Here is a 26,770-nt window from a genome sequence, read left to right as displayed (position 1 = left end):
GAATTGTTATAATTTGTGTAAGAAATAAAGAAACTATTGATGTGTATAGGCGGTCAGGAACATACCCTGAACATAACTTGAGGCAATTTTCGGACATTTGGGAAAACCATAGGACAGGCAATGGAGCTGATGTACAAACTTAATAACAGTACGATTTTTTTCACATAACCTGAAATGATTTTGGCCCTATTAAATGCCCTATAAACTACAAAGGATACACCATTGAAAAAGATCCGATCTATCACGGCCCAATTTGCAATATTTTCAAGTCCCTCTGGGTAATACATATGAGCCGCGCCATGAGGAAACCGACATGATAGTGACTTTGCGACCAGCATGGATCCGGCCAGCCTGTGCATACGCGCAGTCTAGTCAGGATCCCTGCTGTTCGCTTTCAAAGCCTATTGGAATTAGAGAAACTGTTAGCGAACAGCATGGATCTATGTTGGTTTTCTCATGGCGCGGCTCATATATGCTTAAAATAACTATGAATATGTAGAAATATACACAAGATAATGTACGGTACCATGTTTCCATGCATTGCGTTGCACCAGTTGCTTGGTAACATTAATGAATGGTGTCTCCGAGTGGTAAAGGTCGCTGACTTCGAATCACTTGCCTCGCTGTGGGTTCGAAACATCACGTGAGGATGTTGTCAGTATGGCTTACGGGAGGTCAGTATTTATAAGTGTCCACCCGTTCTTAAAAGAATGCCCGGATGGGCACCTGTGATTAATTATTGCATGTACTATTCAGAATTTTTCTGACAGACATACCTATCTTACTCTGTCGAAATACTTGAAGTTGACAGGACAGGTGTACAGAAACAGTGTGCTAGTTTCTATGATTTCAACTAGTGACGTATATTTTGCTCGCAGATGAACAGTTTGTAACTTGAATTCATCAAAACAATAAACATAAAGTAGAAAATGTGACATTAGTTGTAAACGTGTATTTTTGCGATTTGTTTACTTTTTGATCCAAATTTCAGACATGGTCGCGATTTTACGAAAATAATCATTCCGGCCTTGTTTCGTACAGATCATGACGAAATGACACTATTGGCTGTTTCTTTCCTAACCTAGTGATAACAAAAAACTTCCCATACTTCAATACAGGTTCAAACCCCGGCTTAGTATGTAAATCATATGAATGAGCATCTTTTTCACTTTGACTTCGACTCATCAACAGCAAAAACCTCAAGTGTCATATGTTGAAAATAGAAAATATGTCTGTGAAGTTAGGTTTTTGTTGTTGTTTAATTCACACCGACAATTATAGGTCATATGGCGATTTTCCAGCTTTGATAGTGAATGAAGACCCCAGGTGCCCCTCCGTGCATTATTTCATCATAAGCAGGCACCGACCTTCCGTAAGCCAGCTGGATAGCTTCCTTACATGAAGAATTCAACACCCCGGGTGAGGCTCGAACCCACGTCGGTTAGGGGTAAGTGATTTGAAGTCAGCGATTTTAACCCCTCGGCCACGGAGGCCCCCTGTGAATTAGAGTAGGAGCAAGTGTTCTATAGTTATTAAGAAGAAACTTTTCAGTCTAAGGATCAGTGACCCTGACCTTCGACATACTGACATGTAAAAGTATAGGTCATTTACATTCAATTTTCCAAGGACGTTTAAAGAGTGTAGGCTAAAGGGTTCTTCAGATATTGGCCGGAGAACATTTTCAGTCTAGAGGTCACCATGACCTTCAAACAACTGACCCGTAATGATCATTTGATGACGACAGGATATTATATTGCAGTTCTAAATCTGTCAGCTGCAGCACTCTTCAAGTATACAGCAGACAAAGTTTTCAGTCTCAACGTCCTTTTGACAATAGAAGTCTACTTACCACAGACAATTCTATAAAGCTTAGCGTCAGTAGGCCAACGCACTCTTGAAATATTGGTCGGAAACTGTTTACAGTCTCAAAATTACTATGAACGTTATTCCACCGATCCCAACAACAGTAAGGGTCATCTGCTGTCTACAGGTAATAGTCCCATGAAGTTTGACTACTGTAGGCACAAGTATTATCTAGTTATTGACCAGACAAGGCAATCTTAAAGACAGCTGTCCGCCGCCGCTGTTATAGATAGTGAACGGGCTGATGGTAATGGGTGGAAGCACTGACGTTGTTAATTATATGACAACATCTATGAATTTGAAAATTCTTCAAGGGGTTTAGAAGATACATAGCAGACCAAAAATGAAGGCTCAAACCTTTGACCTTGGGTTGTGAGCTTGACCTTGAGCCAACATGGCTGACTCATAAGTTCTTACAATTGTCTTGATGAGGTGATCAATTGACCAAAGTTTCATGAAAATAATTCAAGGGGTTTGAGATATAAAGAGCTCAAACCTTTGACACTGAGCCAACACGGCTGACTCGCGAGGTCTGCATATTGTCTTGATGAGATGACCATTTGACCCAAGTTTCATGAAAGTCCTTCAAGGGGTTAAGGAGACACAGAGCAGACACGGTTGACTCATAAGTTCTGCACATTGTTTCAATGAGGTGATCATTTGACCCAAGTTTCATGAAAATCCTTGGAGGGGTCTAGGATATATACTTAGCGATAGAAATGTTACGGACGAACGTCAGGACAGAGACCTTTCCAATTAAAACGACGCCGACAGACCAACAATGAGCAAAACAATTCACCACATATTCTTCAAAGTTGGGCATAAATATGACCTTTTGACATCTCTCTATACGAGATTCAGAGACACAAAAGCATTTGGCTTGTGAATAATGGCCTTAGAGCTTGACCTTTCAGCTACTGGCCAATCCTCCTGTTACAGCGTTTATATTTAGTCATTTTAAACTGAACTTCACGGCATACATTTATGTCTGTAATCAACCAATTAACACTATGGTTAAGTGGTAGCTTAAAAATACAAGAAGTTGTCTGTGCTTTTCAAATTGTATTTTCATTTAGAACTTTATAATAAATTTTCAAAAATCACAGCTTGGCTTTCAGTTCTGTAAACACCATGGCCAATCTTTGATGGATACCTGAAAAAAAAAAAGAAATCAGTCAAGATACACATATTCGTAAGAGCTGTTTGAAGAACGTGTATGCCCCCATGACGGATTGTTCCTCTGATCTGTATGACCTTGACCTACTAATCCCCAAAACATTTGGGATCATCTACTTCTTAAGCCTAATCATACCATGTATGGTAACTGTAAGAGCAATTGAGTACACCAGCTAATGTGACCGACGAATTAAGAAGGTCCAAGACCTTCACCATATGACAGGGAATATATTTATGACACACAGAATCATGAATAATAATATTTGTGATCAGTATAAAAGCATAAAACAGATCATGTGCCCTCATTTGAACAATTTGAGAGATGACCTTACAATGATGCTATAGATCAATTTTAATGAATAGTTGAGTTGTCACAGGAGTGACGAATTATACCCCCACAATATGTCCTTGTCACAGAACTAAGCCAATGTCGACAGTGAACATGCTTGAGCTTTGACCTACTGACCTCAAAATCAATAGAGGTAATTTGCTGATCATGATCAACCTCACTATGAAGTTTCATGATCCTCGGCCGAAGCGTTCTCAAGTTATTGTCTGGAAAAGGTTTAAATGTTTCGGGTCACTCTGCCCTTTGACCTTTGGAACTCAAAATCAATACAAATCATCTGCTGGTAATAACCAACCTCCCTATTAAGTTTCGTGATCCTAGTCCCAAGCCTTCTGAAGTTAATGTCTGAAAACTGTTTAAATGTCCCGGGTCACGGTGACCTTGACCTGTGACATACTGTCCTCAAAATCAGTAGGGCTCATCTGCTGGTCATAACCAACCTCCCTATAATTTTCATTAACCTAGACCCAAGTGTTCTCAAGTTTTCATCTGGAACCGTTCCGTTTAACTGTTTGTGTTATTGTGACCTTGACCTTTGACCTACTAGCGTCAAAGTCAAACTTGACCTGTATTTTATTATGTTACATGTGTGTACCAAAATTTATGATCTTAGACCCAAGCGTTCTCATGTTGTCATCCGGAAACCGTTTAACTGTTCCGAGTCACTGTGACCTTGACCTATGATCTACTGACCTCAAAGTAGAATCTTACCTGTATTTCATGATGTTGCACCTGTGTACCAAAATTTATGATCCTAGGCCCAAGCGTTCTCAAGTTATCATCCAGAAAGCATTTAAATGTTCCGATTTACTGTGACCTTGACCTTTGACCTACTGAACTCAAAGTAGAACTTGACCTGTATTTCATGATGTTACACCTGTGTATCAAAATTCATGATCCTAAGCCCAAACGTGTTCTCAAGTTATCATCCGGAAACCATTTAACTGTTCCGAGTCACTGTGACCTTGATCTTTGTCCTACAGACATGAAAGTCGAAACTAACCTGCATTTTATGGTGTTACACCTGTGTACCAAAATTAATGATCCTAGGTGCAAGCATTCTCAAGTTATAATCCAGAAACTGTTTAACTGTTCAGGGTCAATACGACCTTGACCTACTGACCCCAATTTCAAACCTGACATGTATTTTCTAATGTTACACTTGTGTACCAAAAATTATTAAAATCGTTCAAACTTTCATGAGTTATCTTTCGGAAACAATGACCCAGTTTCAAACTTTACCTAGAAATAATCAAGACAAACATTCTGACAAAGTTTCATACAGACTGGGTCACAACTGTGGCCTCTAAAGTGTTCACAAGTATTTCCTTTGATTTGTCCAGGTGACCTAACTTTTGACCCCACATGACCCAGCTTCAAACTTGACCTAGGCAAACATTCTGGCCAAGTTGCATAAATATTGGGTAATAATTGTGGCCTCTAGAGTGTTCACAAGCTTTTCTTTTGATCTGGCCTACTGACCTAGTTTTTGACCCACATGACCCAGTTTCAAACCTGACCTAGAGCTCTTCAAGACTAACATTCTGACCAAGAATCATAAAGATTGGGTCACAAATGTGGCCTCTAGAGTGTTCACAAGGCAAATGTTGTTGCACGACGGACGCCGGACAATGACTGGTCACAATAGCTCACCTTGATTACTTTGTGCTCTGGTGAGCTAACAAAAAACAAAAAGTTCCATAACTCAGCAGAATATATGTTTACTCTTTTCATGCTGGACACAACTGATTCTGTCTTTGCGACCAGTGTAAATCACGAATAACCTGCACATCTATGCAGTCTGATCATGATCTGCACTGTTTACCATTCCGTCAGTTTATTTTTCGTAAGTACCCCTTTTTTTTAGTTAATGGTACTGTGACTAATTCATTATAGAAATTTAGCAGGATAAGGGTAAGACCCTAACATGCACAATGCACAACTAGGGTTTGTACTGATCACATCTGACCTAGCTTCAAGACAAGGAGTTATCTACTTCTTTTCTATTTTTAGCTCTGGATATACAAAGTTTGAAGAAGATACATTTAGCTGTTCATGACAAATGTAGGTTAAAGGTATTTCTATTTTCAGCTCAGCCTCTAGCTGCCCCTAAAAGGGGACCCAAGTGCCCTCACTTTGAACAAACTTGGGTGAGGACCTTTAATTAATGCTACAAACCAAATTTAATAAAGATCCATCAAGCGGTTCATAAGAAGAGGTCATTTAAAAGTTTTTCTTCCTTTAGCTTTTGATGGCCACTAAAGATCAAGAAGAATCTTAGAAAACTATTTAATTAAAAGTCCATGACAGGATGTTACTGACCAAGTTTTGTGTAATTCTGACCGGTAGTTTCAGCGAAGAAGATGTTTAAATGAAATTACTAACACAGGAAGCCGGGCGATGTACAACGAACCATCCACCTACACTAACAGCTCAACCTGAACTTAGCTAAAATGGTGGCACCATTCATGAAATACTGGTGCCAGTTGTGGACCTTGTGTCATGTGATGTGGGTGATGATGCCAAACAACTATTTTAAGTTTGAATTAAAACCATTTAATAATAACAGAGGTAGAGTGAATGTTCATCAAAATAAAACTTTTACTTAACATTTAAGTAACAAGATGGCCTAGGTTGCTCACCTGAGTAACATACCATAACAGTGTAAACATGTTTAACCTAGTGAATATTCTGATCTATTTTCATTAAGATTGGACCAAAAATGTTGCCTCTTGAGTGTAAACAAGCTTTTTCTTTTATTTGACCTAACGACTGATAACAAACATTCTGACAAAGCTGTATAAAGATTTAATCAAACATGTAGGCCCTAGAGTGTAAACCTTTTCTTTTATTTGACCTGCTGACCTAGTTTTTCATCCAAGGTGACCCAGATAAAAAATCATGTGAGATTTGATGGAGATAAACATTCTGAATAAGTTTCATGCACATCAAATGACAAATGCAGCCCCTATTGCAGACACAATGTTTTTCTTTGACTTGACCAGGTGACCTAGTTTTTGACCCCAGATGGCCCAGATTCAAACTTTATCTAGATTTCATCAAGAAATTAATTCTGATAAAATTTCACCAATATCCATTCCAAAACGCAGCCCCTATTGCACATACACCCGTTTTTTTTTTGTTTATTTGACTGGGTGCACTAGTTTTTGACCCATATTAACCCATATTCAAACCTGACCTAGAATTCATTCAGACAAGCATTCTGACCAATTTTCATGAGTTTCAAACTTAAAATGTGGTCTCTACAGTGTTAACAAGATCTAGCCTAGTGACCTAGTTTTTAAAACCACATGACCCAGATTCAGTCTTGGCATTAAGATCATCAAGATAAACATCCTGACAAAGTTTCATGAAGATTGACCTAGTTTTTAACTCCAGATAACCCAGATTCAAAGTTGACCAGTCCTACAGATTATCAAGACAATTATTATAACCAATTCTCATCAGGTTCCAACTTAAACTGTGAACTCTAAAAGTATTGACAAGATTTTCATTTGATCTGGCCTAGTGACCTAGTTTTTAATTCCATATGACCCAGTTTCAAACTTAGCCTAGAGACCATCAAGATAAACATTCTGACCAAAATTCATAAAGATTGAGTCACAACTGTGACCTCTAGTGTTTACAAGCTTTCCTTTGATTCGACCGAGTGACCTTGTTTTTGACTCAACATGACCCAGATTCATTCTTTAAGTAAGTACAATTTTGCATAATTCATTAAAAATTTGTGTATTTTTTTTGAACCTTGTGTCATTTTGATGTGGGAGGTGACGTGGAACAACTGCAATGTATTTCAAGTTTTAATCAATTAATAATTAATAGAATGAAAAGTGTACTGAAAATTTAACCTGGAATTTTTAGTACAAAAGGGGAATAATTCATGGAATACTGGTGCCAGAGTTTTGTCCCTTGTGTCATATGATGTGGTTTTAAGTTTAAATAAAAACCACCTTGTACTAACAGGTGTAGACATGGATGCTGATGCCAGGGCAAGTAGGACAGCCCTCCATATACTTCATACAGTCAAGATAAAAAAGCTTCAAATGAATTCAGTTTAGAAAGTACTTACTTGACTTGTATGTAGAAACTAAGTAGGTAACAGGGCAGCATTAACAAGGTGTCTTGGGCTGTTGCTCACTCACAACTGTCTTCAATAGGATGTCTTGTACAGTTGTCAACACATATAATACCTGAAAAAAAAACACCATATATACATGTTTTTCCATCAAATAATGTAAAGAACCACCCTCAACTACTTCAACTGACTGACCAATTATTGATCCAACCCTCATTTTAATTTCTCTATATGAAAACAAATATCCTATTATCTTCTTTCAGTCATAATCACTGTGTTACTTTAGTGCAATTTCCTGAATGAAGTTTAGTTGAATGTAAGAATTGTTTACAATTGCTCTGTCTGCAATTCTAATTTAAACACTGTATTGTGAAAAAAATATGAAGAAAAAAAACTGATGATCTACCCATATCTAAAACTTTGGTATGGGCAAAACAATAATTTCAACCTACAGTAATATAGAATATGTATATGCCACTCTGTTAGTTTCTATAGGATGCCATAATGATTGACTGTAAAAACTAATAGTGTTTATGGGGATGGGTTCTTATTCCTTTGTTAAGGTCAACAAGCAATTTACCAATTGTAGTTTTACTATTTTAATATTAGTATCTCCATAGTATTTAGTATAACACATCCTGAAAATACATATGAACAATACTTATTATAAATACTTACAATCATGTAAGACACAAAGTTGTTACACAAAATACCGTACAGTTCATATTAAGCACATCTCTTAATCAAATAATGACATCTCAGGCTCAAACATATACATGTGTGTGTACTGGCATATTACAGCTAAAATACATATACTTCAGGAAGTGTGTAAACTCAAATGCACATTGCTATGCAATTAATTAAAGGTTACAAATACAAATTATGCATACCAGGTTATGGACCTTAATGCACCGTATGTCACAGCAATATCTCAGCACAGCATAACACACACACACTCTGCTAACTGGTTAGAGGTCTGTAAATGATTAAATGGTTTATAGTGCAAATAGAGAATGAGACAGTGATATAAGAAAGTGATATTATGAAACAAAATATTAACTGTCTAAACAGAATGAGCCAATAGCATAAAAGATAAAATCATTACTAAGCACTTTATGGGACCATTGAATTGATGATTACAAACTGTAGTGAGTGAAATAAAAACCTGTATTTAATCCAATATAAATTCAACTGTTTTAAAATAAAAAGCTCAATACATGTATTCAAGGATATAGATTAGCAGGGGCTTAGTAGCCCATGGCCCCTAGATTTTGGGCTGGGTTCCTAAATTGTTGGAGAAAATGCCCATAAACCTAATGTTAAACATTTATTTTTGACAGTCTGGGTCCCTAAATAAAAATAGCTAGTTTATATTCCTAGTATTCAGTTACATGACTATACAGACAATGACCAGGTATCTTATGAAAGACTAACCCAATGAATTAAAGCATTTCAGAGGGAAAATTTTGACCTAGGGTCAAGGCACATGAATGCACACAAAACACAATAAAACTAACAAAAGGATATAACTCTTGATTTTAAAATATTACTATCCAAACCCTTTAAATCAGGGCTGTCCCATATACATCCATGTTTTAATTTATATGTATTTAACTATTCTAAAGCTGAAAATATTATCATCATATGGGAAGTTGTTTATGAGAAACCAGCTTACATGCATTAATCTTTAATAAAATTTTCTAAATTAAAAGAGGCACAATTTTGACAAGACTGAAGCTAGAGTTACACAACTTGCCCTGTGAGGTTATCTGATGACAGCAAAGTAATTTATGAAGGCCTAGTAGTTTTTGAGACACAGGCAAAACTGTTACCAAAATCTCTAGTTTAAAAAAGAGGCACAATTCTGACAAAATAAAAGCTAGAGAGCTCTATGTGACCTGTCTGTGAGATCAACTAATGATGAAGAAGACATGTGTGACTGACCTTTGAAAGCATTTCATAAAGTAGTGCTTGAGAAACCTGCTGATATGTAAAACTCCTGGCACATTATTAAACATGATTGATTAATTTTTAAATTGTAGAAATTCCAGCTTTCTGCTTTCTTGTTAACATCAAAAATGTAAGAAACTTAAAAGGGACAAAACTATTTTTTAGTATGACTTTCAAGCTTTTAATGGTGACAGAAGAGCCCAGGAATTACTTTAGGCAAGATAGAGCAGGCACTTGTTTTAACAACCAACACTATGTAAATTAGCTGGATAACTTTCCTGCATGAAAGAATGCTATACCCCTAGTGTGGGTTTCAAATGCACAGCAACAAAGGGCAACTGATACCATATCAGTTGTGAAAAGTCAAAATATTTTCAAGCAAATAAAAGGTGTACTCTATATGGACAAACAGTACTGTGTGCTATCTAGTATGACATATTATATGATGAATTCTGAGAAGTAAAAGTGAATATGTATAGCATGTATGTCTTAAATATGCCCTACAGGTCTTAGAAAAGACAAAAATAACTTACTTTATTTCACAATTTAAAACTCTGTACTTGCAGACCTCTAAAAACCTGTGTTGACTGCAGTTTCATACCTGAAAAAGTAAAGCTAATGTTCAAACTTATCCTGGTTTATTAAAGCTATAGTTATGACAAAATGTAATATCAGTAATATGGTCTGTCAACTGTTTTTTCAGAAACAAACAATAAACTCTGCTTTAATATGAAGAATTATTAAATTATTTATAATGTGCAATACATTAAAAATTTTATTACTATCACTCTAAGATAAGAAGGAATATATATATTTGCTACTATAATTCAGACAAAGACATAATTATATCTTTAGAATGAAGGAATTTTATAATTACTTCATTTTGAACATTTTATAAACTTAAATGACATTTTCATGGTTCTATATGACTGTATGAATTGTATGAGCTCAAGAGGAAGAAAAAAAACTCAATGGCTTTTTTGTCTAATACCACCAAGAATACCTGACTAAAAGTGGACTGGGAAACAAGACGTCTGCTTTACGCCATGCTGTTATCTGCAGTTGACCGAGATTCCAGGACTTCAACTCTGTTCAACATTGTCTACTATAGATCTGTTACAAAAAAGATGTCACTGTTTAGAACTTTATTTATAATACAATATTAAGAAAACAGAAATAGTTGGTTTAATGCAACAAACTACCTTTGAAGGGTTATAATGACTTTAGTTATAATTTGACAGCCAATTTTTTTTATCATGAACATAACTATAACTAAATATAAATTTCTTGCTATTTCCTATTTTTTATAATTGTTATCTCAATAATAACTCATATATTTGTCATAGGTTTAAATATCTGCTTAACAGTTTAAAAGGTATTATGGATTCCATTCCTTTTATTACCTCTCTTTATGACTTTGACAGTTGACTTGCAAAATCTCAGTTTGTGCATAAGCCCATGTATGCAGCACTCTGTCCCAAAAGTTTGCCTTGAGCAGTGTTTTTTTTAGGTCTGGTTACTGCACTGAGCAGTATTGTTGTCTGTAATTTCTTCTAGCATTCTGCAACATAAATAGTTTTAAAGATATTATAATAAACTGTGATACCAAGCTTGTGTGATAAGAATGTTTCATTTGTAACTTACATTGCATAACATATGTAATATCACAAATATGTCAAATCAAGATTTCAAGCCAGATACAAAACCCCTAGAGGACTCTCAACTAGGCATTGGGTTACCTGATGACTATCATGCAGGCTAGGTGGCTTTCAGTTAATTTATTGGAGGGCAAGAGAATTCCTTGACTTTATTATCCAGTAGACATATGTTCAATACAGACAGGTCATATAAGTTGTGTAGCTGAATAAGTGGTTCTCGTATCGGGTGGCCTCGGTAGCTCAATTGGTAGAGCGTTGGCATGGTAAGCCGAAGGTCCGAGGTTTGAATCCCCATCGAGGCTGCACATTTTTCCTGAGACTGTTACATTTGGCGGCTCGTCCAGGATGCTCACCCTTGGAGCCCATGCAGGGCAAAGCAGTTTGGATGGGGTGTGAATCTGAATTCATTTAACAGTCTGCAGCAGACATTGGCCAGGAGTGCTAATGTCTCGCAATAAGAGGGAAGGTGTGTAGCGGTTCTCGTATCGGGTGGCCTCGGTACATGTAGCTCAGTTGGTAGAGCTTTGGCATGGTAAGCAGAAGGTCCGAGATTTGAAACCCAGTCAAGGCTGCACATTTTTCCTGAGACTGTTACAGTTGCAATACTGTCAAACATACCCTTCGATTGCAGGCATTTGTCCGTATCAAATATAGATCATTGATGCCTATTTAATTTATTTTTATATGTAACAGGCTGATCATACTTCAGCCCTGACTGGGAATCGAACCCGGGACCTCTCACACCTAAGGCGGACACTCTACCACGTCGCTATAAAAGCTAGCTCAATAGTAAGGAAGTATAAGTGCACCCTTATACTCTACCCACCTACATCTATTAAAATCAAGTCTCATGCACATTCAGTTTCTTTTATTATATAGATGATAAAAAACACTGATACGAAGTAAACAGGGTACGAGTCGACCCCAAATAACTGTTGATGAATGTCTGCAATATCGACACTCATAAAATTATACCTAAATAACCGAATATTTCTACCATAATTATTACCAGCAATGTCCCTCCAATTGATCTGTCAACACAGGAAACAGCGAAGATAAACAGAATTTATGTGCTCAATATTTCCTTTACACTCGCTTCCGCTTCGTGTCGCACTGACCCAAAGCGCGTGCTTTTGTATGATCGATGACGTTGTTCATCCATTGTTGTGCAACATGTACACGGAAAATCAAGTTTTACTGCTGAACAATCTGCAGTATTTTCGACAGAAAGTTTCGTCGTGGTTGCTCACACGGATGCCGCCATTTTATTTACGATATCGTAAATATTTACGAGACCCCTAACCCTCTCGTAACTTTACGAGGATTTTATGTAGAAACTTACGATATCGTAGCTACGATAATTTTCATAAGACACCTATCAAACTTACGAGAACCTTGCGAGAGACTTACGAGAAAGATACGAGAAATATTCTCGTAAGTATCTTGATAAGACGGGCCCATGCAACAGAATGAAGTGTTTTATCAATCACTCCACTTGCTAACAAATTTCATCATAGAAAGGAACGTCTTAATTGAACGACTGAAACGTCGAGGTCTGATAATTTTTCAAACATGTCCTCGTAAGTATGTAATCTAAATGATTTGCGCAAATGATTTATAACAGTTTTTATGAAGGGGAGGAGGCGGGGGTATGTTGTGTTTAAGACCAAAATATCAACCTGGATACGTTCCTACAGTTTCTTCTGAAATACAAATCTACAAAAAATACAGTTTACTAATATATGCAAACAATGGCACAAACCTCATATCCTCGTCTGATCTGTTTTATTGCTTCCTCCGATATTTGATAGAATTAAGCCCAGCTCTAGCCGAGGAAAGTCATGCGTTCTGTCTTTGCTGTCTTACGGAGAGCTCTTGCTTTGATTGAGCTTTAGTGTATTTTATATCAGTTTTTAATTAACGATTAGCAACTTTTACAACATTGCGGTTTTAACCTTGTAACTAGATGTACATGTGAGAGGTATAGTTTACCCTTTTTGTTATTACGCTTTGTCACCGTTTCAAAGATATATGTAAAACAGTTTACACTAAATATGAACTGGTACGAAATACTTAACACCAAGATGTGTACGTTAAAATAGGCCATAATTCAGTCAAAATCCTTGACAGAGTTGTGTACTCTAGCCTTAAACTTGACAAGGTGATGGTACACAAGTGTTGAAAGTTTCAAAGCTATATGACAAAAGGATTTGTGAAATTTGAACTGATACGAAAAAATTCACCAAGGTGTGACGACGACGCTGTTGTGAGTAGGATAGCTCTCCTTATTCTTCGAAAAGCTAAAATGAAGATTTAGGGAGACATTTTGCACACATTAGATAAAAATATAATCTATATAACCGTAATAGAGGTATAGAGTAAATCCTGCCTTAGCGATCTGTATTAAGTAGCTAATCAACAAATTAATTTCAGCCTGACCAAAGCAGCCATCTTTTTTAAGCAGTCACGCTGAGTCGCTCCATTTGATGGCTGCTTAAGATAGTTTATAGGCCAATTCGACTTTGTTTACTAAAAACTCTATTGTTTTTGAATGGAAAGTACTTCAATATTGTTTTCTTATAAGGGCAACACCATGAGCCCTCATCCTTGTCCCTTAAGGAGCATATTTGAAAATGAAAGAGGAAGATCAAAGTTTGAATTTGATATCTACAATGAATTACTTAATTTGTTTGACACAAATATTATGGACATATTTAAAGCTATGAAAACTAAAATTGCTATACGCGTATATACTTTTCAAGTATGATAAATTAATCGTACAATCTTGAATAACGCAGCAATTAGACTCCACACAAGTGATCAAAAGAGGTTTAAATTTTGAATCGGAAAATTGTTTCGCTACTCTTCGTGGTATAAAAGTAGCTAAATGCGTTTCCCATTTCTACAAGACGGCCATCTTTTGAATTTCACATCTTCCATTAAATCAATTCATTTGCAATATGAGCCTGCTTCTGTTACTATTATTCGAACGGAGTTATCAGGTGCTTTTTAATTCCTATTGTATTTCACAAATTCAATGACAAGTTGCAACTTATGCCCATATTACCAAGTAATGAGATCCAAGCAACTAAAAAGGCATAAAAACTTACTTTGCGGTATTCATTACGCTTCATACATTTTAAGATCATTTTTCCAGAGTACATATTAACATTTCTTTTCTTTACTTGCGTAGTTGAATCATGAAATGATATATTAATATGTCAACCTGACTTCAATTTATTGTTATAGCTGTAAAATCATTCACTGTACAAATTACATTTTGGTAAGAATGTGATTGGGTAGTAGGGTGGAAGGTAGCCTTTAGTGCTATGTTTAGATTTTTAATTTTAAGTACTGTCGAACTTGCCCGAGAGACCACAACAATCAATGACTCAGATAATAACCCTTCATTGCATTCATCCATACAGTCATCTGTATGTCACAGCTTAGTGGAAAGAAATTTCAATGTAATGTTACTTTTCTTGGTAAATACTGAATAGTTTTTTCTTGTTTTAATACCGAATACAGAAAGCTTTATTCAGATTTGAGGTATGAAGTCCTAATCCCTACAACATATATATATATATATTAAAACAAGGTCATCAAAAATTAAAACATATTTACAAAACATTTAAAATATAGTAATCGCTATAGATATAGACATTTACCCTTTTAATAAAATGTTTCAGGAACATCTGGTATTGACCATGTGTATACAACATTACCTTGGGCATGCTACAGCCATTAGTTACCACATTTTATGAGTATACTTCTTCAATATACAACAATCAGTACCTTTGAAACAGCATATGCAAAATTTTAAACTACAATATTGGCTATCATCCTCATAGCATTTCGGGCTTTATCTTCGAAATTTCTATGAACACATGGGTCAGTATCCATCCACTTCTACATAAGCTTATATATTTGTCAATGTGGGTTATTTGATCTAAAATAAAAACTTTTGAACATGTTCATATCATTGTTTATATAATAACTGAAAAATACAAAAAATATTCATTACCTAAGGTCAATCAAATGAGGCTGACAACGCTTTGAACCGCCAAACTCATTCTCAAAAGCAAAACGTACACATTGTTTGGGGTTCTCCATACTGAACAATATGTCCCATATATAAATTGTTTAGAGCAAATGGTACAGCTTCTAAACCATGTTAAATCAGTTATTATACTTTAAACGATCAGAATGAGTAATAAAAATATTGCCAAAAACAATGTCCATACCAAATTGACATTTCCTCCAGTTTGTAGCATTTTGGAATTATCACATCATTTCGTGTTATACGGAAAACAAGCGTGGTTGCTATGCAGCGTCGAAAATTGTGGAACGGCCTTCTTACTGCAACTTACTGATTTAATCACGATGCTCAGTTATTACGTGTTAAGGAAACGCAAGTATGAGGTTTATACCGGTTTAAGGTCCATGGTAGTGGATTTGCGTCTAAACGTTCCAAGATGGAGCTAGTCGTCCTTACGTTTCTGTGCTTGGGTTGCGCTTTAGTGAGACTGTGGTTTTTGAACGTGGCTTTTTCTGTTGGATATTCATTTTTGCCTTTTTATATGCTTAAATGTGCAGTTATTATTACATGCATTTATGAATATTTAAGACATTTTCGCCTTTCCCATGAAATATTGATGGTAAGCATTTATTTTGCTTGTGGAAAAGTACTTTCCACAGTCCCACACTGAGGGATGAGGACGATCAAAAAACACTACTGTGGCGCGTTGAATGGGGATGATTCGTCATATTTCGGTTGTGATATATTATATGTAAATATATCACAGTTTGTTGACATTCAATATTCGCTGTAGTAGTAGTAGTAAGTTAAATGCTTCCTACGAAAGACCCATGGTGACATTTCAACTTCATTATTTCACGATTTCTGCTTCCTGATTTCACGATTTCCACTTCATGAATTCACGAATTCACGATTTCTGCTTCCTGATTTCACGATTTCCACTTCATGAATTCACGATTTCACGATTTCCACCTCCTGAATTCACGATTTCACGAAAAAACTTCACGATTTCTTGATTTCACGATTTCATGAGTTCACGATTTCTTGATTTCACGATTTCCACTTCACGAATTCACGATTTCCACTTCACGAATTCACGATTTCCACAAATTGTGAAATCGTTAATTCGTGAAGTGGAAATCGTGAATTCGTGAAGTTGAAATCGTGAAATCGTGAATTCATGAAGTGGAAATTATGAAATCGTGAATTCGTGAAGTGGAAATCTTGAATTCAGGAAGCAGAAATCGTGAAATCGTGAATTCATGAAGTGGAAATCGTGAAATCAAGAAATCGTGAAGTTTTTTCGTGAAATCGTGAATTCTTGAAGTGGAAATCGTGAAATCGTGAATTCAAGAAGTGGAAATCGTGAATTCAGGAAGCAGAAATCGAGAAATCGTGAATTCATGAAGTTGAAATCGTGAAATCAAGAAATCGTGAAATCATGAAATCGTGAAATCAAGAAATCTTGAAGTTTTTTCGTGAAATCGTAAATTCGTGAAATCGTGAATTCATGAAGTGGAAATCGTGAAATCGTGAATTCATGAAGTAGAAATCGTGAAATCAGGAAGCAGAAATCGTGAATTCGTGAATTCATGAAGTGGAAATAGTGAAATCAAGAAATCGTGAAATAATGAAATCGTGAAATCAAGAAATCGTGAAGTTTTTTCGTGAAATCGTGAATTCTTAAAGTGGAAATCGTGAAATCGTGAATCCAAGAAGTGGAAATCGTGAATTCAGGAAGCAGAAATCGTGAAATTGTGAATTCATGAAGTGGAAATCGTGAAATCAAGAAATCGTGAAATCATGAAATCGTGAAATCAAGAAATCGTGAAGTTTTTTCGTGAAATCGTAAATTCGTGAAATCGTGAATTCATGAAGTGGAAATCGTGAAATCGTGAATTCATGAAGTGGAAATCGTGAAATCAGGAAGCAGAAATCGTGAATTCGTGAATTCATGAAGTGGAAATCGTGAAATCAGGAAGCAGAAATCGTGAAATAATGAAGTTGAAATGTCACTACGGGTCTTTCGTATGCTTTCTGATAGTGTTTGTTGCCTTGTGTTACTATGAATATCAAGACAGATGACAGTAACAAAAATGAGAGTTTTCTCTGAGAAGAGTATAATTATGAATGAAAGGGAGGCTTCCGATACGAAGAAAGTAACAAGATCTACACATGACTTTTTCGTGATACTTATGAAGTTTTAAAATGAAAACCTAAAAGTTTTATTGTCTATCAAATATTGATTACTACCATTTATCCTAAAAGGAACATTGATGTAATAAAACAATTGTTGACTTTTGAGCCAATGAATATATGATGAGATATTCACAACAAGAAGACAGTAAATTTAATCTTCCAAAAGGGTATCGCGGACGAAATTTCGTCGCACAGTTCTGTGCAAAAGTTGTAGCTGATATCATTAGTATGTAAAGGCGTAGTGATCGTGTACATTTTCAAGCATTGAACATTAACAAGATTGAAACAACTGCATTCTCTGGACCCTATTTGTTCATGTAGCCTGGCCATTTGGTTTTAGAAGGAATGTTTATTTATCAATGAAGATTGAACGAAACCTTCAAGATTTATCGATGTTAAAATAGAGCTGAGATGGTAGTTTTTGTGTGTGTTATTTATAGAAACTGTGTCAGGCCATGAATATTGATTAACGAAAATAGTCCGGCAACATTCACAATACAGTATTTTACAGTACAGCATGGAATTTTTTCTGTCTCTTCGTATTTACTTGTAAGGAGCAGGTCGGACTTTTACAGATTTTTACTGTACATGAATGTAATAAATGTAGATGATAGTTCTTTTTATTTAAGATAAAAAATAAACATTTCTCCGAGAGAATACTGGATGCAATATTTTCAAGAGTAGCGTACCCGTGAGAGAAAATGTAAGATATTGTGTTCATCAGTAAAATATTTTGATCTTAAAAGTAAAACAAGCATTCTTTTTAATTTTATAATTTAACTATTTTGCCACATCTTTATACCATTGTTTTCATCTGTATATATTATTGTCGAAATATCAGGTATATTTCATACCCAGATGTAAACCACTTATCTGCAATTTACTTTTAAGGTTGTTGTCTCATAAAATTTTAAAAACTTCAAATGTTTGAAATGTTTGTGTTTGTTTTACCTTATTTGAAGGACATTACTTATCGTAAAAAGAAGTATAACAAAACTTTAAAACATAAAAAAAAATGCCTTTTTTACAGATTTATTATTATTTCCTCATTATAGTTATTATGCATGATACATGTTATTATTTATCCCGACTTTTATAAAGAAATATTACTTGACTTGACAAGACTTGACTACAAAACTCGAACTAATATCATACACAGACAGAGGCCTAATTTATGCCTCTGGTGTCGTAAACTCATTATATACCACTTCACATTTTTTGTTTGTTTGATAAAACGTTACCGTTATGTTTCAAATTTATTTTAACGAGGGATGAGCATGAAAAAGTATTACCGTACAGTGTCCTTGTAAATTTATAGTAAAGTGCAGCTGCTAAGTTTGCGCTTACAGAATTTCCATGCTTTTTTGAAAAATCCCGATAATCCATGCAATTCTTCATCTCCATTTTCCCCTTTGTTAACCTTATTTTTGAAGTCATCTATAGGCTGCCCAGGTGTCTCATAGTGTACACTTTCGATGTCTATTTTACGGTTTCGTCTAGAACTTGCCTTGTGTTTACCGCGATGAATCTGTTCTTCCGATTGGTCAGATGCAGAGGCTTGCATTTTATCAGAATAATCTCCACTTTGGTCTTGATATTGTTTGGCATGTACAAAATCCTGAGATATATTGCTGTTCGACTGATCATCAAGTCTCCCAGGCACCTCAAAAGTCTGGGAAAAAGAGTCTAAACGTTCTTCCGAAGTTTGTGTTTCGGATGATGGAGGAATGTTTGAGTTTGATATTTCTACTTTTTGTCTCAAATGCTGCTGACTTCTCTGTGTGTTACAGATCCTTTCGTTCGAGCTGCTGTCAAATATTGGAAGATTTCCAACGCTTCCACTTCCACATATATCTTTCTGTTCATTGACAACAACTACACTTGCGGGTATTTTGTCTTGCATATCAACGGCTAAACCTACATTGTACTGGTCTCCTTCATTTGTACTTTCCTCTCCAGTTTCTACTGACAATGTGAAAACTTGATCTAAGTATTTGCACTGGTCGTCTGATATTTTCATACTTAATCCAGCGTTTTGTAAAATCATTATTGATTCCTGGGTTAGCTCTCTTGGGCATTTGCTCATTATATATGCCTCTGCTAGCTGGAATGCAACATTAGAAAAATGTTGATTACCATTCGTTTGTTTAATATTTTCAATCACCTCGAAAAGTCGTCTTATCTGTCTGTCTTTTAGTCCATCATCAGAAGTGACATTGTTCAAAGGTACAACATTGTCATTGCAAGTTCTCACCAATTCTGCAAGCTTCTCATGTGGATCGTCATATATATACTTACGTTTTGTATCTTCGCTACTCGTATCGGTAAGTATAACGCATGCATACTTTTCTACACCTGGACCAAACCACTGAAAAAATAGATCTTGTGTTTTCTGTATTTCCTCCGTAAATCGACCTCTCATCAGAACAAAAGCAATGACATGAAATCCAGGAGTGGACAGAGCTAGAGCTTTCAGCAGTTCCTTTTGTACTGCACTGTGATCAGAATCTGTGTCAAAAATTCCTGGAGTGTCCACAACTTCTACTACTTTTCCAAATCGTTTGTACTTCTACAATAAATATAAATATGCACACTTGAAGTTTGGACCGCGAAAACTTCAGAATATATAACTATTTATTATTCAACTCAGGTATTTTTCCTAAATTGAGATAGAGTTATCCTTATCAGCGTGTTTGCTACTGCATTTTCGTGTTGAAACAAAGTTCACAAGTCGTCTAACGCTACATCTATATTTTGCAAACATCCAAACCAACTGGAGGTATAAATAATTGGTAAGATCTTGCGTAAATATTATATATATCTTTACGTGTAAATATGATATGTTTTCACATACTCAGGCTACTGTAACAAGTTAAATGTTGGATTATATAAATTTGACTGCACATCATCTAGTTATGTCAAGTTATTTAAAAATTCTACAAATGCACACCAAAACTATCGGTCAAACAACATTTTGAGCAAACACGAAAATACACATGCAACATGATACAAGCACCGATAACTTATTATCGTTTTTATAATAACTGCGGGATGAAAATAGTAATATTGCATTTACTGACGAGCGTATGAAAATAACAATCAGTTAACAATTGTCGATCATTAACAATCAATCATATATATCCTTAAAAGGGACTAACCCACACATTTAGGCGAAAAATAATTCCTCCCCAGAATCCATAAAAAGTGAGCAGAATCTACTCTGAAAGTGACTAGTAGTACAAAGTTATTGACATACGATTTTTGCAAGATATTCTTATAAATAACCAAAAATACTGTGCAGAAGGTAGTAAAGCGTTGCAGCGCCGTTAAAATAATGCAGGTAATTTACATTCTTCTTGCATTTTTACCAATCTCTTACTTTATTTTCACCCACTTTATCTAGTGTCTTATATACATTCTATGCCGACTTTGCTGGAAATGAACATGTTAAAAAATCACCCAAAGTGTAGTTTTAATATATCATAATAATTGTAAGTGTTCTTACTTTTGACCACATGCATGTCTTTGTCTTCGATTTTGATGATTCAGATACTTCAAACACTTTCTTCCCTATTATCGTGTTACCAGTGGAACTTTTACCATGTCCAGTACGCCCAATCAGCAATATTCTGAAGTCTATAAATAAGATTTATAATAAGAAATGTATAACAAAAGCTAGAAGACTTTCGAAACAAGCGTCTTTGTGTTACAGATTTGTCAAATTTGCGTCGGTTAAGCATAACTGCCAACATTTCCCCTGCAGTATCCCCTTTATTATAATCAACGTTGTATGACCTGCATTTTATCATAATAACGTATTCGTATATAGCGGAAACACTTTACGTCCAGCTTAATATGTTTGCATTATAATATCGTAGATTAACCTGACCTGTCGCTTAAGATTTGTAAAGAATGAAAGATCTTCTATGTATTTTCTAAAAACAAAACAACATAAATGAATATAACACGGTTTAAATACTTAATCTTATAGCTTTATCTGATTAATTGTTAAACTTCCGTTCGTGTAAACGTACACAACTTTACATAAACTGACCTAGATGAAAATGATATTAATCTGTCAGACGAAATATAGAATACGAAACTAAATAGTAAAGTAAACACAGAGTAAAAACCATAACATATTTAATATAAACAACAGCCAAATTTTAGATATAGAGGGACATGATACATATTTTTGATTTATATGTTTGAACTATGACGTAAAAGGCATATTTGATTTTCACTATTCAGATGTTTATCTACAGCTTTTCCCTTTGAAACAAAATTACTTACGAAACAATTGATTAAACATATTATATACATTATATAGGCGTTTTTAACAATAATAATAAAAGTAATTTACAATTACAAAAAGTAATAAACCTACCTGATTCTGGTGACGTAGAAGCCATTTCATACTTTATAAAAATGGTTTTACTTTCGATTTAAATATTCCGGGTTTTTTAACATTGTCTAAATGTTTATATATACTTATCGCTAGCTATACTACTCCCCAGCGATAACGCGGTATTTACAAACATAATAACTATATATAGGTTAAAATAAATTGTGTTTGAAGTTCAGTAGCAGAATGTTTAATACGTTAAGCGACGAAGATCATTTTAAAGTACTGTTTTACTTGACTGTTTTTCGAAAATATTTGCTGCAAAACAAAGCCAGCTTCTGAGGAAGAAATTTTTGGATGCATGCAGATAAATGCAATAATAAAGGCATGATAAATAAATATATAACTGTACGGGCAGCTAGAGCTAAAATTACACTAAAAAAACGAAAAAAAGAAAAAAGAACAAAAAAAAAACAACCGACTTCCTCCCGCTTGATAGAGCTCTGTAGCATCATTATAAGTTCCACTTCCAATTTCGTTCAACTGCAGACACTTGGACCGTTAGAGCTAAAATAGAAATACCGCTTAATTGATCTTCATGAAATATGGTCTGTAGCATTAATGTGAAGTCGCTAGTCTAAGGGCTAAAAATACCTTCAAATGACTTCTTGTGATGAAAAGCTTCATGAATCTTTATTAAACCTGACTTGTAGCATTATTTTAAGGCTCTCAACTAATGTTGTTGAAATAGGGGCGCTTGTTCCCGTTTAAAGGCTGCTAGAGCTTGAACGATGCGGGTACGCGAGTTTTCTTAAATAATGTGAACAAATGTGTGCCCATAATTCAAAAGACAAATGACAAAGTGCAGTCTCCGTCTGGTTTCAGCCATCCTCGTTTTCGTGGTCAGCAAAATATTAGAGGTATTCGCAAACAGCCATACTTCTCCCGATTTCATGGTCAACACTATGGTATAGATATCCAAAGACAGCGGTATGGTAGAGGCTTTCATGGACAGCAATATGGATCTCACGGATTTTACTAGGGCTTTACGAGCACCTGTCAATCATTTGCTCCCAAGAATCGCTTTGATTTTTTAACAGAAATTTGCTGTGAATGTTTACAACTTCGATGTTTTTGTTTATATGTAAATCCCCAAATTTTGTCAAAGTACTCATTTTTGTCAGATTACTCTCCGCATCTAAGATTTAAAAGTTGTACTTCCAATACTTTTCCGCTAGACTCTGCGTAAAGTGCTTCAATGAATCATGTACCTGTTTTTCTGTTATTCATGATACTGAAAAAGTTTTTCAGAACAATTCTTTTTTTGTTAAATGATAGCTATGATATTTTGTCATACGAGACAAATGAATCTACAATTTGTTGTTATTGTCTGAGCCGTGCATGTACTTGCAATATTATAAATAACAGTTTAGATTTGATTTTACAAGAGGAAGTACATTTGTCACAGAATCAAAATAACAGCTGCAATTATTTTTGTAAAGAAGATATTTTGAATGGCATTTGCATTGATTGTTTCAATACTACTTGTACTTGTGAGGAGGTATTTTCTGAAAATGAATCTGATTTAAAGAGCGATTCCTCCCCGCCTCCCATGTTAATTGCTAGCTATAATAGTTCTTTGACTTAAGATACTTTTACCTCTGCTAGTATAAACAAAAGGGAAGAGGAATATTTAAAGAATGATGTTTTTAATACAAAAACGATTTCGTCTGATAAAAAGATTGACAATCAATTGCTTATTACAGATAACCCCTTTAATCTAAATGGTAAAGGCTTAAAGATTGCCTGCTTAAATGTACAGCATTTAATGCCAAAAAATGATGAAATTAACTGTATTCTGCAAGGTAATAATGTAATAGATATTTTTGGAATATGTGAAACTTTCTTATCTGAAAAGGTTGCTGAAGATGAATTATTTATTAATGGCTATAATATTGTTCGCCGGGATAGGATAGATAAATCTGGCGGCGGCTTGTTGGTCTATGTTAATAATAACATACCTTTCTTACGAAGAATTGATATTGAATCTCATGACATAGAATGTATTTGGTTAGAAATATGTTTTCAAAACACTAAGCCGTTTCTAATTGTCTTTACTTACAGGCCACCTAATTCAACGTAGTCTTGGATTGATCAGTTTGAAAAGCAATACTGTAAAGCAATAGACTATTGTGATGAAATATACATGTTTGGTGATATAAATATTAATTATTCAAATACTTATGGATTCGAAAATAAGAAGTGGGAATTTTTTGTTCTAAAGTATGGACTTACTCAATTGATTACTTTACCAACAAGAGTTACTAAGACTAGTACAAGAACTATTGATCATATTTATACTACACATATGGAAAATGTTATTCAGTTCAATGTCTCAGAATTAAGTTTAAGTGACCATTATCCTGTAAGTTTTATACGTAAAGTCAGTAAACACATTAAATTTGTAAAACATAAAACCATCACTAATGGATCGTTTAGTAAATTTTCCGAAGAAAACTACCTGCATGACTTAGACTTGTCCAGTATAGATGATGCTGAAACTGTAGCAGATCCTAATAAATGTCTAGAAATAATTTACTATAGATTAAATGACGTCTTAAACAAACATGCACCACTCCAACTTAAAAGAGTTAAGCGTCTTAAGCAACCAGAATGGTATACAGATTCTATAAAGGAAACACGTAGAATGAGAGATAAGTTTCATCAAATGAAAGATTGGGATTCCTACAAAAAATGGCTTAATAAAACTAAATGTTTAATTACAAAAAGTAAAAACCAGTTCTTTAATAATTCCATTAAGTCTAAGTTGGATTCAAAGCATCTATGGTCTAATCTTAAAACTCTTTCTGGTCAGTCTTCAGCTTCAGTGAAACTCCCTTCAGTTCTCAAAATCAATAATGAAGTCATAGAAGGCGACATGAATATTGCAAATGCGGTGAATGTTCACTTTGTAAATATCGCGAATATTATCAATAGAGTTCCTTTTAATGAAGACAATTTCTCTGATCTTAAATCTTTTTGCGATGTGAAATTGAATAATGTGACTTTTAACATTGAACACATAACAGTACATGAAGTTAAAAATCTTATGAACACTTTAAACACAACTAAAGCAACTGGTGTTGATGGTATAGGACCTCGTGTTATAAAAATGTCCTCTGACTACACAATAAATTGTATAACCAGTTTAATAAATAAATGTATTGACCAGAGTGTTTTCCCAGAAAAAACTTAAAAAAGCCTGTGTACTACCTTTACATAAAACTGGCCCTCTAGACGACCCAAATAATTATAGACCTATTTCTATTTTACCGGCTTTATCAAAAATATTTGAAAGGCATGTTGCTTTACAATTACAAAACTTTTTTCAGTCAACTGATATTTTGCATGCGGCTCAGTCAGGTTTCAGAAAAAAACACTCGTGTCACACTGCCTTAATTCACCTCGTAAATAAATGGTTGAAAGAAACAGATTCGGGTAATGTAGTCGGCAGTCTTTTTATTGACTTCCGTAAAGCATTTGATTTGGTTGATCACGACATTGTGCTTCAAAATTTGAAATTGTATCATTTTTCTCCCTCCTCTGTTGGCTGGTTTCGATCTTATCTTTCAAATAGAACGCAGTCTGTTAAATTAAATACTAGTGTTTCTAATGAATCATTCATAAAAACAGGAGTGCCTCAATGTTCAATTTTAGGCCCTTTATTGTTTCTCTTATACGTTAACGATTTGCCTTTACATTTGAAAAATTCTAACCTTGACATGTATGCTGATGATTCAACTTTATATGTGGCTGATCGGTCAGTTTCTCTTATTGAGACATATTTACAGTCTGACTTACATATCATAGATAAATGGTGCGCTGCAAACAATATGGTATTTAATCCTGTAAAATTTACTTCGATGCTGATAGGTTCCCAGTATAAAATAAGACATTCTGCCTCTCTGAATCTAACATTGAATAACTGTGTATAAATTTTGTTACAAATCAAAAAGTTTTAGGTGTACATATCGATCAGCATTTGAAGTGGGATGTTCACATAGACAATGTCTGCAAAAAAATATCTAACAAATTTACACTTCTACGAAAGATCTCAAAATTTCTTAGACTAGAAATGAAACAAATGTTTTATAATGCCTACATCATTCCGATTATTGACTACGGTGCGATAATTTGGTGTAATGCTCCCAAAACATACTTTTCAAGAGTATCGGTGTTTCAGAAAAGTATTGCTAGATGGCTATTAGCAAAACCTTTGTTTTCTTCTTCTGTTGCTATGTTTAAAGAACTGAAATGGCTTTCTGTCGAAACCAAACATAAATTACATATAGCTGTAATGACGTTTAAAGCTCTACATGGTTCAACCCCGGAATATATTACTCAGTTGACTACTGTTTCCGACAACAAGTCATACAACCTAAGATCTAATTCCCAAGGTTTAATTACTCATTTCAGACTCAATTCAGATTATATGAAACAATCTTTCAAATTTTTATCAATGAAAGTGTGGAATTCTATACCAGTTATTATCCATGTGAACTCTTTCAAATACAGTTACAAAAAACTTTTATTTGATGAAGTCTGCACTGCATAATCATAATGCTACAGGTGCTCAGATCAAATGTGTTTTTTACCTTTTGTTGTTTTTTATATTGTATTGTTTTAATATGCATTTTTTAAAAAAAATACTTTGTACGTTGTTGAAGTCCTCATTGTAAATATATCATTTAATTTGTATCTGCTTATGTGATTGCATAATGAGTTTACCTTCGTAAAATAAAGAAATTATTATTATTATATTATCATGATAGAAATACCTTCAAACTTTGTTCACATGGGGAAATTCGGTCACTAAAAAGAGCCGGGCAATCCAATGTGTATTGTGACTGGATTGTTTTCTCTTGAATAGTTTAGTGCAGGCGTCTTTTTTTGTTTGGAATGCAGATAAAATTGCAATATTGTCCAGTGTCTATACAGAATATATCGTCATTTTAGCGCAAAAAGTGAATAAGTTCTTCTTTAAGTCAATGTCAATGGAGTTATCCACCTTTTGCACTGAGGTGACAATATAGTA

General features: G+C 34.7%; 1 protein-coding gene and 1 long non-coding RNA gene across 4 annotated transcripts; both read right to left on the bottom strand.

The window, feature by feature from the left end:
- Positions 1-2,624: 2,624 nt before the first annotated feature.
- LOC123529288 (uncharacterized) lies at positions 2,625-13,656 on the bottom strand. 2 transcript variants are annotated; one of them, XR_008367415.1, is made up of 6 exons: positions 10,838-13,656; positions 10,426-10,547; positions 9,968-10,035; positions 8,375-8,460; positions 7,479-7,599; positions 2,625-3,016 (listed from the first exon to the last, which is right to left on the bottom strand). It is a non-coding gene; the product is annotated as an uncharacterized LOC123529288 (long non-coding RNA). The 2 variants fall into 2 exon arrangements; XR_008367414.1 differs by having other exon boundaries at positions 2,633-3,016; positions 10,438-10,547; positions 10,838-13,650.
- Positions 13,657-18,346: 4,690 nt separating this feature from the next.
- On the bottom strand, positions 18,347-21,866 carry LOC123550702 (uncharacterized). 2 transcript variants are annotated; one of them, XM_045339133.2, is made up of 3 exons: positions 21,718-21,866; positions 20,836-20,966; positions 18,347-19,899 (listed from the first exon to the last, which is right to left on the bottom strand). In XM_045339133.2, the coding sequence occupies exons 1-3, from the start codon at positions 21,740-21,742 to the stop codon at positions 18,643-18,645; spliced, it is 1,413 nt and encodes a 470-aa protein (XP_045195068.2). In that variant the 5' UTR covers positions 21,743-21,866; the 3' UTR covers positions 18,347-18,642. The 2 variants fall into 2 exon arrangements, with proteins under 2 accessions (XP_045195068.2, XP_045195073.2); XM_045339138.2 differs by lacking the exon at positions 21,718-21,866 and adding an exon at positions 21,220-21,309.
- Positions 21,867-26,770: the final 4,904 nt, after the last annotated feature.

Source organism: Mercenaria mercenaria, chromosome 15, assembly GCF_021730395.1.
Source record: "Mercenaria mercenaria strain notata chromosome 15, MADL_Memer_1, whole genome shotgun sequence".
Lineage (NCBI taxonomy): Eukaryota > Metazoa > Mollusca > Bivalvia > Venerida > Veneridae > Mercenaria > Mercenaria mercenaria.
This window is presented reverse-complemented; position numbering and strand designations above follow the sequence as displayed.